Source organism: Scardinius erythrophthalmus (genome assembly GCF_964197995.2).
Source record: "Scardinius erythrophthalmus genome assembly, chromosome: 13".
NCBI classification, from domain to species: Eukaryota; Metazoa; Chordata; class Actinopteri; order Cypriniformes; family Leuciscidae; genus Scardinius; species Scardinius erythrophthalmus.
Genome location: NC_138233.1, coordinates 20,174,700 through 20,187,597, shown reverse-complemented (window position 1 = coordinate 20,187,597; position 12,898 = coordinate 20,174,700). Strand labels below are relative to the sequence as shown.

Here is a 12,898-nt window from a genome sequence, read left to right as displayed (position 1 = left end):
ACTAAAGGAAACCCATTTATTCTTAGAAAGTGTTATTTTGTTATTTAATGCCTTGCTAGTTTTCTTCGAACTCGGAATAAAGTCAAATTTCGAATCCTGAGAATAGACGAGGCCTGTTGGCGAACTCTCATCTTTTCCTGTTGTTTCAATGCCATTTTGTACGCCATAGCGTAAATAGTTTTTTTAAAGGTTGCTTCAACCTTTTGGTCCACCTTTTGAGAGTCTGCTTGGAGCTTCAAACGTACCATTCGTTAAAATTAGGCGGTAGTCCATCGCTGTGTGCAGATGTATTTTGCACTGCAGACGTGGGTGTTTTTGTCGGGTCTTCAGTGTTCGCAGAAACCAGCACTGGCGGCGTGGACGACTCGTATCCAGAACTAGCAGCTGGAGACGACTCTGAGCCTTGTGATTCGTGTACCTTAAATTATAACGTCCATAGATGTATGACATACAGGCAATAACACACTTGTTTACATGGTAGCCTACGGTTAAACATTATGATTGAAATGATTTCTGATCTCTGTTCGGGGTTTATACGGGGGTTTTATTCTTCACAATAATAATAATAATAAACTATTTATTTGTATGATTTCTTTTTGGCTGCAAAATCAGAAAATTTCCCCTTACCTTCATATGTTTCCTGAGAGAGCTGGGATGTGTATAGGACTTGTCACACACTTTGCAGATATATGGCTTGTCAGATGTGTGCACGTGCATGTGCTTTTTCCTGTCGCTGCTGTTCGCAAAGCGCCTGTCGCAGCCGTCGAACTCGCATTTAAATGGCTTCTCACCTGCAAGTGAGAGCAAACACTGGGGTTTTAGGAATATAACTTTTTTTTCACAGAGCGGATGAGCACAACTTTCAGTTATGTAATATGCCTTTCGAAATAACAGGCCATGGTGCGCTCACACCAGATGGTTTAGTTACCCACATATCACGCTTTTTGAGAGTCCGTGCTGTTATCATTTATTTTACTTTCCAAGCATCTTTAATCAACACGCAATGCATCGTCGTGTAAATTGCATAGCAATTGCTTAATTTGAGCACACTTTTCTTCAATCTGGCTAGTTTAATATAGCCTACTAGACTGTTCAACAGCTTGCTTTACATTTCGAAAGGGGTCATTTTCTAGGCACAAATCCAGCTAATCAGACTAAATTCACTTCCATTTCATACTTTCCCAGACCTCAAGTTCCCAGTAGCATTTTATTCATGCACCCACAATACACACATCCCCACAATTACTAGCTTTACAGTCACAAGATGAAAAGAGGACAGTCCATTCAAAATTTCGCTCCACAACCACGCATGCAGCTTTACATCCTCAAAGAGTTGCAATACATTTGAACAAAAATATATTTTCCTCAATCGAAAAGATAACAGAAAATGAACATTTCATAGTATATAGGGGTTATATGAGATCAAAATGAGTTTTTCTCCCCAAACATTTTACCATTGTATTTAATTCTAAAGTGTAGTTAAAGTAGCTACTAGTGGGAGTTTTCCTCCATGTTAAACTTTGTATTTAGTTTAAAATTAATGTAAAATAAAATGTACAATTGTATTGCCTAAATGTATGAAAGAACTGCAATTTATGTATAGCCTACATTATTTACATAATTATAGATACACATTTGTTTTTCCAAAAACCAATAGGTAATCAAAAAAGGGGGGAAATATGAATGCCTTACCTGTGTGAGTTCTTTTATGAATTTTAAGATTTTCTGATCTTGCAAAGATTTTCCCACAACCGGGGAACGGACAAGGGAACGGTTTCTCTCCAGTGTGCACTCGGATGTGGTTCACGAGTTTGTATTTGGCCTTAAATGATTTTCCCTCTCTCGGGCAGTCCTCCCAGAAGCAAATATGATTACTCTGTTCTGGGCCACCAACGTGTTCCATCGAAACATGTGTCACCATTTCATGCATTGTGCTGAAAGTTCTGTCACAAGTCTTTTTAGGTCTATTCATTTGATTCTCGTCTATCCACTTACAAGACATTTCCTGCTTAATAGGCTGCCGCATGTATCTAAAGAAGGCCCCCGGACCGTGGTGTGTGGGTACGTTCATCCCCATGTTCATGTTGATGGGATGGTTGTAGTTATGGAGCTGAGCGGTGCCGTAAGGGTCCGTACGAGGGCTCGCCACAGGTCGGTACGGATCTGGACGGCCAAAAATGTCCCCGCGTAAACCCAGGTGCATTTGGCTGTTTACAACATGTCCTCCTGGTGAAGTATGGCTCACGCTCTGGTCGTGAAGTCCAGGAAACAACAGATGTCCCGGGTTGTCCGAAATTCCGGGGGGGCCGTGTAGGCTCCCAGAAGCGGCAAAGATTCCATGCTGGGCACTCGGTGGTGCGGTTTCTCCGATGCCTGCGCCCCGGTTTCTGAACAGAAAGTCCCTGGTCGAATTGAATGCTCCGCCGGCATAAGAAGCAACTTGTCCTCCATGGTGGTGTCCGAGAGCGGCTGCGTATCCAGTAGCTTGTGGGGTGAACGCTGATGTCTGGCTTGAGGCGATATCGTGAGTAACGGGACTTATCTTGAAGGCAGCCGAGTGAGATGAATCTGCGAAGGGACTAAGCCCCAGCCCGGGGTCTCGGTTTCCCAACTCATGGTGTCTAGGCGTTCCGAACCCCCCTACTCCTAGTGACGGGAACTGAGGAGCGCTATCAAGGAGCATAGTCATTGGACTCAATCGAGAAAAAGCAAGCGAAAAAGAAAAAAAAAAAAGTGAAAAACCCCAGGTTGGTGGAGTGAAGTGGGTAACGGTAAACTGAGCACAATTTCACGTAGGCTTGAATAAAGAAATCTTGAATTGAAAAACGAAATGATAATCCCGGGTCTCGGTAAACGGGAGGACAAACTCCCGCAACTGGGATCCGTGAGAAAGAGGATCAAACTTCCCCCCCTTTCCAGACGAATGATGTCCTTGGACTGATAAAGTCAATCACTCACTCCTTGCACATAAATGAGCTCGGGAGGCAGCTCTACGCTGTCCAATGAAAGGACAGCGCTTTCTTAGTCACGTGACGGATATGAAGGGCGATAATTGGCTGCCTGTTCGTTGATTGGCAAGGTTTAGAATTGAAAATGGCAGTTCGTTTCAGTGAGTAGATTTGATTGGTTGCTGTTGGCATTATTTGCAGGTAAAGGAACGGGACTTTTTTTCGAATTAGGCAAAAAGGCTTGTTTATTTCCCGAGCTTGCATGTCAGCGGTTCACAAAGTTACATAAACTTTCAGGATTTGCTTGACCATTTTTCTCAAAATAATCTATCTATCTATCTATCTATCTATCTATCTATCTATCTATCTATCTATCTATCTATCTATCTATCTATCTATCTATCTATCTATCTATCTATCTATCTATCTATCTATCTATCTATCTGTATATTCACATATTTAGGCTACATTTATGCATGCATAGAGTTCTGAATTTTTTGAAGCCGTAAGAGGTAAAAGCGTACCTACTACAGAGCGCAGAACCCAAGAATAAGAGAGAATGAAATATGGTGGAAAGTATATTATCCCGAGGATTTTTTTTTTTTCACGGCGCCAAAAATTCTTGCTATTGAGGAAGTTTCACAGGGTTGCTGGTGACTCGCTGCAGGACACATAAAATCTGATCAAGTTCAGAGACGCGTTGAGTGTTTCAAGCAGCGCTTTTTATACCTCCAAGCCATTTCACGTTCCCTCTCCCCTTCAATCTCTCCTCGGAAGGAGTTCCCTTTTATATTTTAGAGATTAAAAACAAAAATCTCTAAATCAGACCCACATTCTGGTCTAGTCCTCAGCTATCACGCTTTCACTTTCTGCACATTTTCTACGATGGAAAAACGCGTATAGGCCTTGTCTAAGTCTAAGTTTTAAGGTGAGTAATTTATTTTTTCAGTAGATGCATTATAAAAGTTTTGATCAGATCAGTTTCATGTTTTATTCAGGTAACATAATCGTGTAACATAAGACCTTACGTGTTTAAAACAAAAAAACAAAAAAAACATTACAATAAACTTTTATTTTTTTAATAAATAGCCTACAAACGTAGTAGCCTAGTAAATGTTTCATGGTTCATTGACTTAATAGAATAGCATGCATTTCACTTTTGTCTCGCCAAAGAACTTTACTATGCTTAAAAACACAAGTTTAAAGCAGATTGCTATCAAAATAGATATCCAGCAAGCTCTATCCCCCCCCCCTCCTTTCTGCGATGTCTTGTTCTTTCCTCCTCTCTCTCTTACTCTCCATTTCGTACACGAGCACACATGTGAGTATTCTGCAGCGTCGGACAGATTTACGGCGATTTTTTTTTAAAGGTTTCATTGTCTGCAGTCAGATAGGCTATACGGATTCTTTACTCTCCACTCTAGATGCAGGCCTATCTGTTTAAATGTGGACGCACTTAATATATTATGTGACATATTCATTTCCGGGCGGGGCTAGGATATAGCTAAGTTCTTAAGGACGTTCTTTGCTTTCTCTATGCACAGAATTGTTCAGTTACTTCACTTAACTTCTTTACGGCACTACAACTATGCCAACCAAAAGGCAAATGAGGGCAAGATTCGCTTTTAACTCAAGGGGGCCTCGTGCGTTATTTTACTTTACACCACAGAAAATTAAAAGGACTTATAGGCCTATAATTGCATGGAACAGAGCTATATTGCGACCGATTAGCCTTATTTGTTCAATAATGTTTTGTCAAAATCATACCATAATTCTATATCCCCCGCCCCCTTGAAAAGATAGGCATTCGTATATATTTTTTTTTTTTTAAGTTAGAGCAGAATTACCTGGAAACAGCTTCACACTGAATTCTAATAGGTGGTTTTTCTGGCTAAACAATTATCAATCATAGAATCGTTGATAATTATTGATGTACTGCTATAGTTCATGTCCTGTTGATTAATGTACCAGTTATCAATCTCACATTACATTTATTAAATGTAGCCTAATCAAATACACAAAATTAAACTATTGCAATAAAAATAAAAACATAGACATTACTTACCTACCAATTCGTCATCCTTTCTTTTAGGGATATTTTTTATTATTTTTGTGGTTTAAATTATTATTCGTCCCTTGAGACATTAGCTGTGTTTTCTCTTGCTGTGTGTTTTTGCGGACATGTTGCTTTATCTTTTTCCGTATCTGTTAAACATTCAAAAGTCTTTAGCCTGCATGTTTTCTATCAGCTTTTTGGAGGAGTGGTTCTATTTATCTCAAACACTTAATCAGTACTGGGTAATGAGATAACCATGGCACCTTCAATTAACGTGTCTATATAAAATGTGCTAACTTTGTTTAGCATAAATGACAAGAAATTAAATTTGTCGAGGCGTTATGCATCTGCTAGTAAATGCAAACTACCGTTACCAGTATAGACTATTGTGCTATATGCCGAACCCCAAAACTAAAAAAAAAAAAAAAAAAAAAAAAGAAAAAAAGTATTTTAGAGTCCTTGTGTGTGGTGCTTTTCTGCTTATATCTCACTCAGTTTGTCTATTCTCCACTTAATTTGCCCATCTAAATTTACCGACATTTGACCCTGAACTTGTTAAGCTAAACACCTGCTATAAGTTCACAGCAATGAGGAATACTTTTTCTGTATTTCAAACCTATATATATATATATATATATATATATATATATATATATATATATATCAGGGGCAATGTATGGCTTTATTGTTGTCTGGATATGGAAATGTTGGATGGAAATTAAAATAAGGCTACACTGTATTTATAATAGTAGACATAATGGCCTAATACAGGTATGCAAGGAAGAGAAGTGGTTTACATTTTTGCAAATGTACTTAAGGTATATTTAGATGTGTAGAGCATATACAATTTTGTTTCAGTAATAAGCTCATCTCTCAATTGAGTTATCTTAAGATATCTGTAAGCCACGATACTACCAACTATGGATGCATTGGATTGATATTAGACTATTGACTATGTAGTGTGTGCACTGTGGGTATAGTAAAGACCAGTCTGTGACCTTTGTGAACTATAGATGTGTCATTTAGTGACCATTAGCCTACTTGAATTGATAGTGCACAAAAAAGCTATTTTAGTGTCCAACTATCACCTTTCTCATCACTGATTTCTTCATTTATGCACCTCTCTCTTGTTCTCTCTCTCTCTCTCATTTCTTGCACTGAATCTTTAATTCTGAAAGTTCTATATGTAAGGAATATCTGTAAAAATGCCTTTTGTCTTTTAGTAATGAAGAAAAAAGAAGAAAGATATGAATCAGGATACTAATCAGGAAGAGTTGCTGTGTGAGAAGACTCCGTTTTGTTTCACAAAATAATATCTGTCACTGTTATTATGGTGGTGGATATCATGGTCATGGTCATTTATCTGAAAACTGCATTAGGACTCATTACAAAAGTAACAATTCTTGTCCTTTTTTGGTTTTCATTTTATTATTATGTTTGATTTGACTTGTAGTGACAACGATGCTTTTTTGACTGTTAATAATGCCTTAATTTTGACTGTTGTGAATACAGTGACTGTAACCTCAGTAAATATTGTTGTCTTGTAATGTTTACTCTATCCAAGAACTTCATGTGTGGGAAGAATTATATCAGTAAATAACCCAAGCTTGTGCCCACTCAAAGGGAAGAGACAGTCTTCAGAAGAAGTATATTAATTTCTTTTTTTTATTTAAAAAAAATGTTGTGATGTGAGCGATTAGTATCTCATTTGATATAATCAAAGATTTTTATTTTTGAGATTCTAAAACTTAATTCACATAATTAAATTCTATACATACATGTCAACATTTTGTGTTGTTATTTAAACATGTTTGAACTGGCTCTTCTACCAGGTATTCAGTTTGATGTCCACACACTGATGCTGTGTCATTCTTTTTACAAAAGCAGTTTAGTTAATTATTTGTGGTGAGAATATACACCACAAACCTGTTTTCATTTTTGTCATTTTATATTGATAGGTGCAAAATAATTCAAAACAAGTGAATACATTTCCTCCTAAATTGTCACCAGATCATCTGGGGTTTGAAACTTTTTTTAATCATTTTTGTAACCTAAAATGTCAGGAGTCTATTAACTCTTTCATATTCCATAGCCAAAAAACGTTATATTTAGTTATTATGCGATATTTAGGTATTATTTGACTCAGTATTTTTTATTGTGGCCTAAAGCTTGTATTTTTTAAATCATATTTACTTGCGTATTTAATATTTTATTAATAGCCTATTCATTGATTTAACTATTAATTAATTTAATGTATCCATTCATTAAAAAATATATATATAAAATGATTCTGTTCATTTTATCACAGATTTGCAACTCCAGAAAGATATCCGATAAAAATGCACGCCTAAGTAAATCCATAAAATTCATCTCTTCTTCACTAAAAAAAAACTAAATAAATGAAACTAACCACTTCCACATGGGGAAGGACACTTTACAATATGGGGTATTTTAAAATAAATTGTAATTTAATGTTTACATATTTGCATGAAAAATGTCAAACAGAGTGAAAAAAATCTCGATTCTGTCGCATTTAACTTAACCAAAGTAAGTGTAATATTTACCTGCAAGTAGAATTATAGACGCTCAACTACAATAGTATATTTTTGGTCGTAAAAAAATAAATTGTCCACCAACAACACCAGTAGGCTACTATGGACCGAGTATCACCAACGTATATTCACCTTAATTAATGTTAAACCATAATATTGAATAGTAAATCAGACATTCACAGTTGAATGAGAGAGACATGTGGTTTGAAAGAGAATTTTGATTTGATTTCTTAACTCCTGTATTTAAATTCGATGTTGAAATCACTCAGCTGCATAGCATTCGCAGTTCAGACGTTCTAATAATTCATACATACGTAGTTTAAACATTTCGATATTTTAGCCAACAATAATCATTCGGAACTCTGGTGCATTTAAGTCACATATGAGCCAATATCTGGCAGTGCGCGAGCGGCACATATCAAAGCATTTTCACTGAGATATTTGAAAACGGAGTCGTGTGGTGAACGCCTGCGTGTCCCTTTTAAAACAAATCCAGGGACTGTCAATCATCGCGCATTCCGACCAATCCCAAAGCACCGTTTTTTAAAAGCTGGTTTGCCTGCTGTGCTTTTATATTGCAGTATGGCCTGGTTCGGAGCATTTTACTACCACGGTTATTGCCACAAATCAAGAGGGCAAAGTGAACGGCATGGGACTCACACCAATCTTAACGAACCTGGGTCCGATTCCTGCGTCTGAGAGGTTTACGGGCAATAACTGCACATGCAGATGATACAGCGGGGGAAATGGGGAAGAGTTTTGTTGGTAAATCGTAAACGTTAAAGGTTGGTTGATTTGCCAAACCCTCAGTCAAGCTTGCAACAAAACATGACAAGCCTGTCGCGGTTTAGTGGCTGCCCTCTTTCTTGCGTCAACCCTGGGGAGAGCAATACTGAACCCAGCATGGTGCTGCCACCTTTGGCAGAGGAGCACATGGGGCACCCCACTGGCAGTTCCTTAAAACTCTGCCCCTCGCAAAATTTGCGAGACTACCACGAGACGAGGGCCAGTGCATATGTTGACCACTCGGTTACCCATTTTCCAGACACTGGATACACCAGTCATCGCTTAGAACCCAGTCCTAGGGGCATTATCATTGGGACAAATCTGTCAGCAGCAGGCATGCCACCAGTAACTGATCAGCTGGCTCCGAGACCTAACCAACATGGCAATATTGGAAGGTACCGTGACCTCCACAGCTATAGGGATGGCAGGAGCCACGCGTTCTTCACCACGTATCAAGAGCAGGCCCATGGCTCGTCAGACGGAACCCGAGATCTCAGCAGCCAAATGATGTTGGGTCTTCCCGGAGATCTTCTCTCACGGACGCACCCGTATGGGCAGTCGGTCAATTGCCCCAGGGCCAACAGCCAGCAGCTAGTCACCCAGTTCTTGGAGTTCTATAAGCCACTGAATATGGCCATGCAACGAGGAGGGGGTGACGCCTTCCTCAGGTGCTCCAGGCAGAACCCGAAGCACGAGCTCGTGTGTAAGTGGAGTGACGGCCAAGAAGGCACTGGCAAGCCGCCCTGCGCCAGGAGTTTTGGGACCATGTATGAACTCGTCACCCATGTGACGATTGAGCATGTCGGAGGACCGGAGCACTCTGACTACGTTTGTCACTGGGAGAACTGCCCAAGAGACAGAAAGCCCTTCAAAGCCAAATACAAGCTCGTCAACCACGTCAGAGTGCACACTGGAGAAAAGCCCTTTCCCTGCCCTTTTCATGGATGTGAAAAAGTTTTTGCCAGATCCGAAAACCTCAAGATACACAAGAGAACGCATACAGGTTAGTTAAATAATAATAATAATAATAATAATAATAATAATAATGATGATGATGATGATGATAGTAATATAAAGATAGGCTTCAGACTTTTGGGATTGACTTTTAGGATCTTTTTCAGAGTGTTTTACTTAACATTGTTACAACACAATTTTTTTAATGAGGAATTGCCAGGACAGAATAAATAAATTGATTATTTGATCCCATGGCAACGTTATAAAATATTCAACGGTATAGTTTTAAAATTATTTTTTGCTGTACATAAACACGGATTTTGACACTGTGGTCCATCATGTTTAATTTAGTTTCAAAATGTTTCGGCATAAAAGTGAATGTAGATTTTTTGTACACTTTAGAATTTCATTAATTTTCTGCAACACTTAAAATTGAGCGGCGATTAAAGCATTTATTAATATCATATGTAGCCCATTGTTTGTTCTAACGTTTGCTGTTCGTGTTAGTGGAAACATTTTTGATTTCGTTTTTAGAAACCGTGCTGGTGAAAATCAATCCACAGGCCAGTTGTTTGGGTGCCTCTCATTCATGCAGTGAAAATAAAGAAATAAATTCCAGGGCACCGGAGAGCTGTGACGTAGCATTTACGCAAGGCGCAGCTGAATTCTCTGCTATGGTAGAGTGCACCCGCTCGTGCACTGCATGCTTTGAGACCACTACACTTGAAACTGACGTCACAGTAATCCTTAGAATATTACGATCAATATAATTGTTTTTATATATATATATATATATATATATATATATATATATATATATATTATTTTTTATTTAACCATAAGGTATGATTTATGGAAATGATTTATCGATTAGTCTAATTAGGCTATTAAAGCCACAGTTAACTTTATTTTTCTTTACTAGAAATCAATTAAAATAGGAATCAATCTTTGTCTCATAACGCATATAAAAATATGAATGAGGTCGACTACAGACCGATATTAAGAATTATTATTGCTCACTGAAAGCATGTAAGTAGAATTTGAAAATTAATCACTGACACAATTCCATAAATTACCTAGAAGCCAACTGTTGGTCATGGCATAATTCAACTTGTGATAATAGCCTAATCTGTTTGTTCTTAATTTTAATTTTCCTTATTTATAACTGAAATAAATTTGAGAGAGGCTGTAGCTATGCATGTGCGCTTCATTAATAATTTAAGCTAAGGCTAAGTCTGTTTTAGCTAGTGTGAATCATTGAAAGTAGCAGCAATAGCATGGAATCAACTGAATGGAAAATACCACTTTTAAGAATGATAGGGGGGAAATAGGGCTAAATGGATTTTTTTTTTTTCGATTTATCACATTTTGCATGTACGAGAGTGTTGTCTAAAGTTCTCTCCTCGCCTGCTTTAGGCTACTGTTTAATGTGTGGAGCAGCAAACTTTTTTTTGCTACAACATCCTGCATAACACATCTAATGACACCATGCACTCAGAACTGATGAGCCATGGTTGACTGTACATCCCACCCGTAACTCGCGTTTCCCCCTCCTCTGCCCGTTTAGGTGAGAAACCGTTTAAATGTGAGTTTGAGGGCTGCAATCGGAGATTCGCAAACAGCAGTGACCGGAAGAAGCATTCTCACGTTCACTCCAGCGATAAACCCTACACGTGCAAGGTCAGAGGCTGCGAAAAATGTTACACACACCCCAGCTCCTTGCGCAAACACATGAAACTCCATTGCAAGGCCTACATTGCCAAAATCGGTGAAGACAACGAGCACCTTGTAGAGGCCAGGTCTCCTGAGGTGGCAGAACAGCAAGACACACCCGCCTCTACTACCACAGTGACGCGAACGATGACGACTACCTCCCAAGAGACTCTGTCTCCTGAGACGCGAAATGAGTCGACTATGAGGTCACGTTTCCATCACACCTTTGAAAACAGTTTGGACTATACGGCGCACAGGCCACAGTCCCTTTTGGACCCTCTGTTGCTACAACGGGGCAATTACCGACCCGAGTCTGTACAATACTCATGCAACCAACCAAGCCATACTTTCCCACCTAGCCATAGAACTTTTACGTCCAACTCACCTTTTCAAAAAAGTCTAGTAAATGGCTGGTACACATGTCATAGCGCCGTGGACACATTTTCACCCAAACACTGTAACAGTGATTTATAATGTCTGTGATTCGGGCTTGTACTCGTGTTAAAGCATGACGGATGACAGCCGAAGTTTTCCTCCTCATGTAAAATTGGCTTACAAAATAGGATAGTGCAATTTGTTACTGTACGTGAGCTTTATCTGTTGTAGCTATGTTCTTGTATTGGTGAAACGTCGGTGACGGTGAATATTCTTAAACTGTAAATAGCTTACTTAACCTTTGCTAAATGTCTATAAAAGTATAGATAAGTTGCCAAAATATAATTCATATATCAAATATAAAATATCGGCAAACAAGATACCAACAGATGGAGTAGAATACAGTTCGAAATAATAAAAGTAAGTTATTTCTGCACAGAAAAAAAATGGCGTATTGTTGTTGTATAGTGGAAATTAGAGATTTCTATCTCTTGAAAAGTTATTCATCAAGTTGAATATTTTTTGTAAAGTAGGCTACAACATGGAATTTATATGTATTTTCTGTCTCCGCTTAAATGTTGGTCGCAGGTTATTAGAATACAAAATATCGTTTGTCTTGATGTGATGTGTGAAGGTGAACCTGGACGCGGCCTTTATATTATTTTAAGATTTTCTCACCACACATTGAGTGCATTTTATACCTCAGTAATTCTGTGGCGGTTATAACAGACATCAGTCCCCTTAATGATAATTGTTTAATTAAGATTCTACTGTATATACTGTGCAATTAATTATGCATTCAAAGTTTCATTAAAGTATCTCTATTCTCTTTGATCAGGCTTGTGATTTAAACTTTATGCTTCTCAAATGAAACGTACGTGCGTGAGTTCAGTATAAGCTTTTGGATTTTATCTGTGCTTGTTAATTTCACGGATAGCCTACCACATATGTGGTAGGAAAAAAATAGCCTACTATATAGCCTACTTGTACGTATATAGGCTTTATATATGTTTACTTCTAGTGACTTTCAGACTTGTGCAATGTCCAAAATATTCATTTTTGAGAAAGAAATTGTTTTCAGTGAAGGCGATTTAGCGGCCAAAGCCACCTCAAATGAACTCCGGTAGGTTCCAATTTTATCGCCATTTTCTTGTCAGTTTAACTCATCGTGTCTTAATTATTTTATGTGAATTGTTACGATAATTTCGTTTACTATTAACTTTATTGTTAAAACTGCAGTGCAATATGACAGGGCATGAATAAGGTGTGAGCGAGGATATAGGCCTTACTTACCTGCACGTACTTAAGTTGCTTATTGTACGAACGTGTAGGTTTTCAATTGAATGAAAATGAGCGCAAATCCTGTTCCGTAAAATACAAATTGGCTGTAATCTCACCTCTGTTGTTAAGAACCAAATGGCAAATTTGGAAAAGGAGTAAGTTTGGTAGTGAGGAATGAAATGTTAGGTTAGTGCACATACTGAAACCCAAATTGTTTGCCTCCACAGCACTTT

At 38.3% G+C, this 12,898-nt stretch overlaps 2 protein-coding genes across 2 annotated transcripts; one reads left to right on the top strand and one right to left on the bottom strand.

The window, feature by feature from the left end:
* Positions 1–235: 235 nt before the first annotated feature.
* zic3 (zic family member 3 heterotaxy 1 (odd-paired homolog, Drosophila)) lies at positions 236–2,689 on the bottom strand (the record flags this gene model as incomplete). The annotated part of the gene is made up of 3 exons (XM_081383268.1): positions 236–418; positions 628–791; positions 1,693–2,689. The coding sequence occupies 3 exons, from the start codon at positions 2,687–2,689 to the stop codon at positions 236–238; spliced, it is 1,344 nt and encodes a 447-aa protein (XP_081239394.1).
* A 5,695-nt stretch (positions 2,690–8,384) lies between these two features.
* Positions 8,385–11,483, top strand: zic6 (zic family member 6; the record flags this gene model as incomplete). The annotated part of the gene is made up of 2 exons (XM_081382158.1): positions 8,385–9,345; positions 10,864–11,483. 2 exons carry the CDS (start codon positions 8,385–8,387, stop codon positions 11,481–11,483), a joined length of 1,581 nt encoding a protein of 526 aa, XP_081238284.1.
* Positions 11,484–12,898: the final 1,415 nt, after the last annotated feature.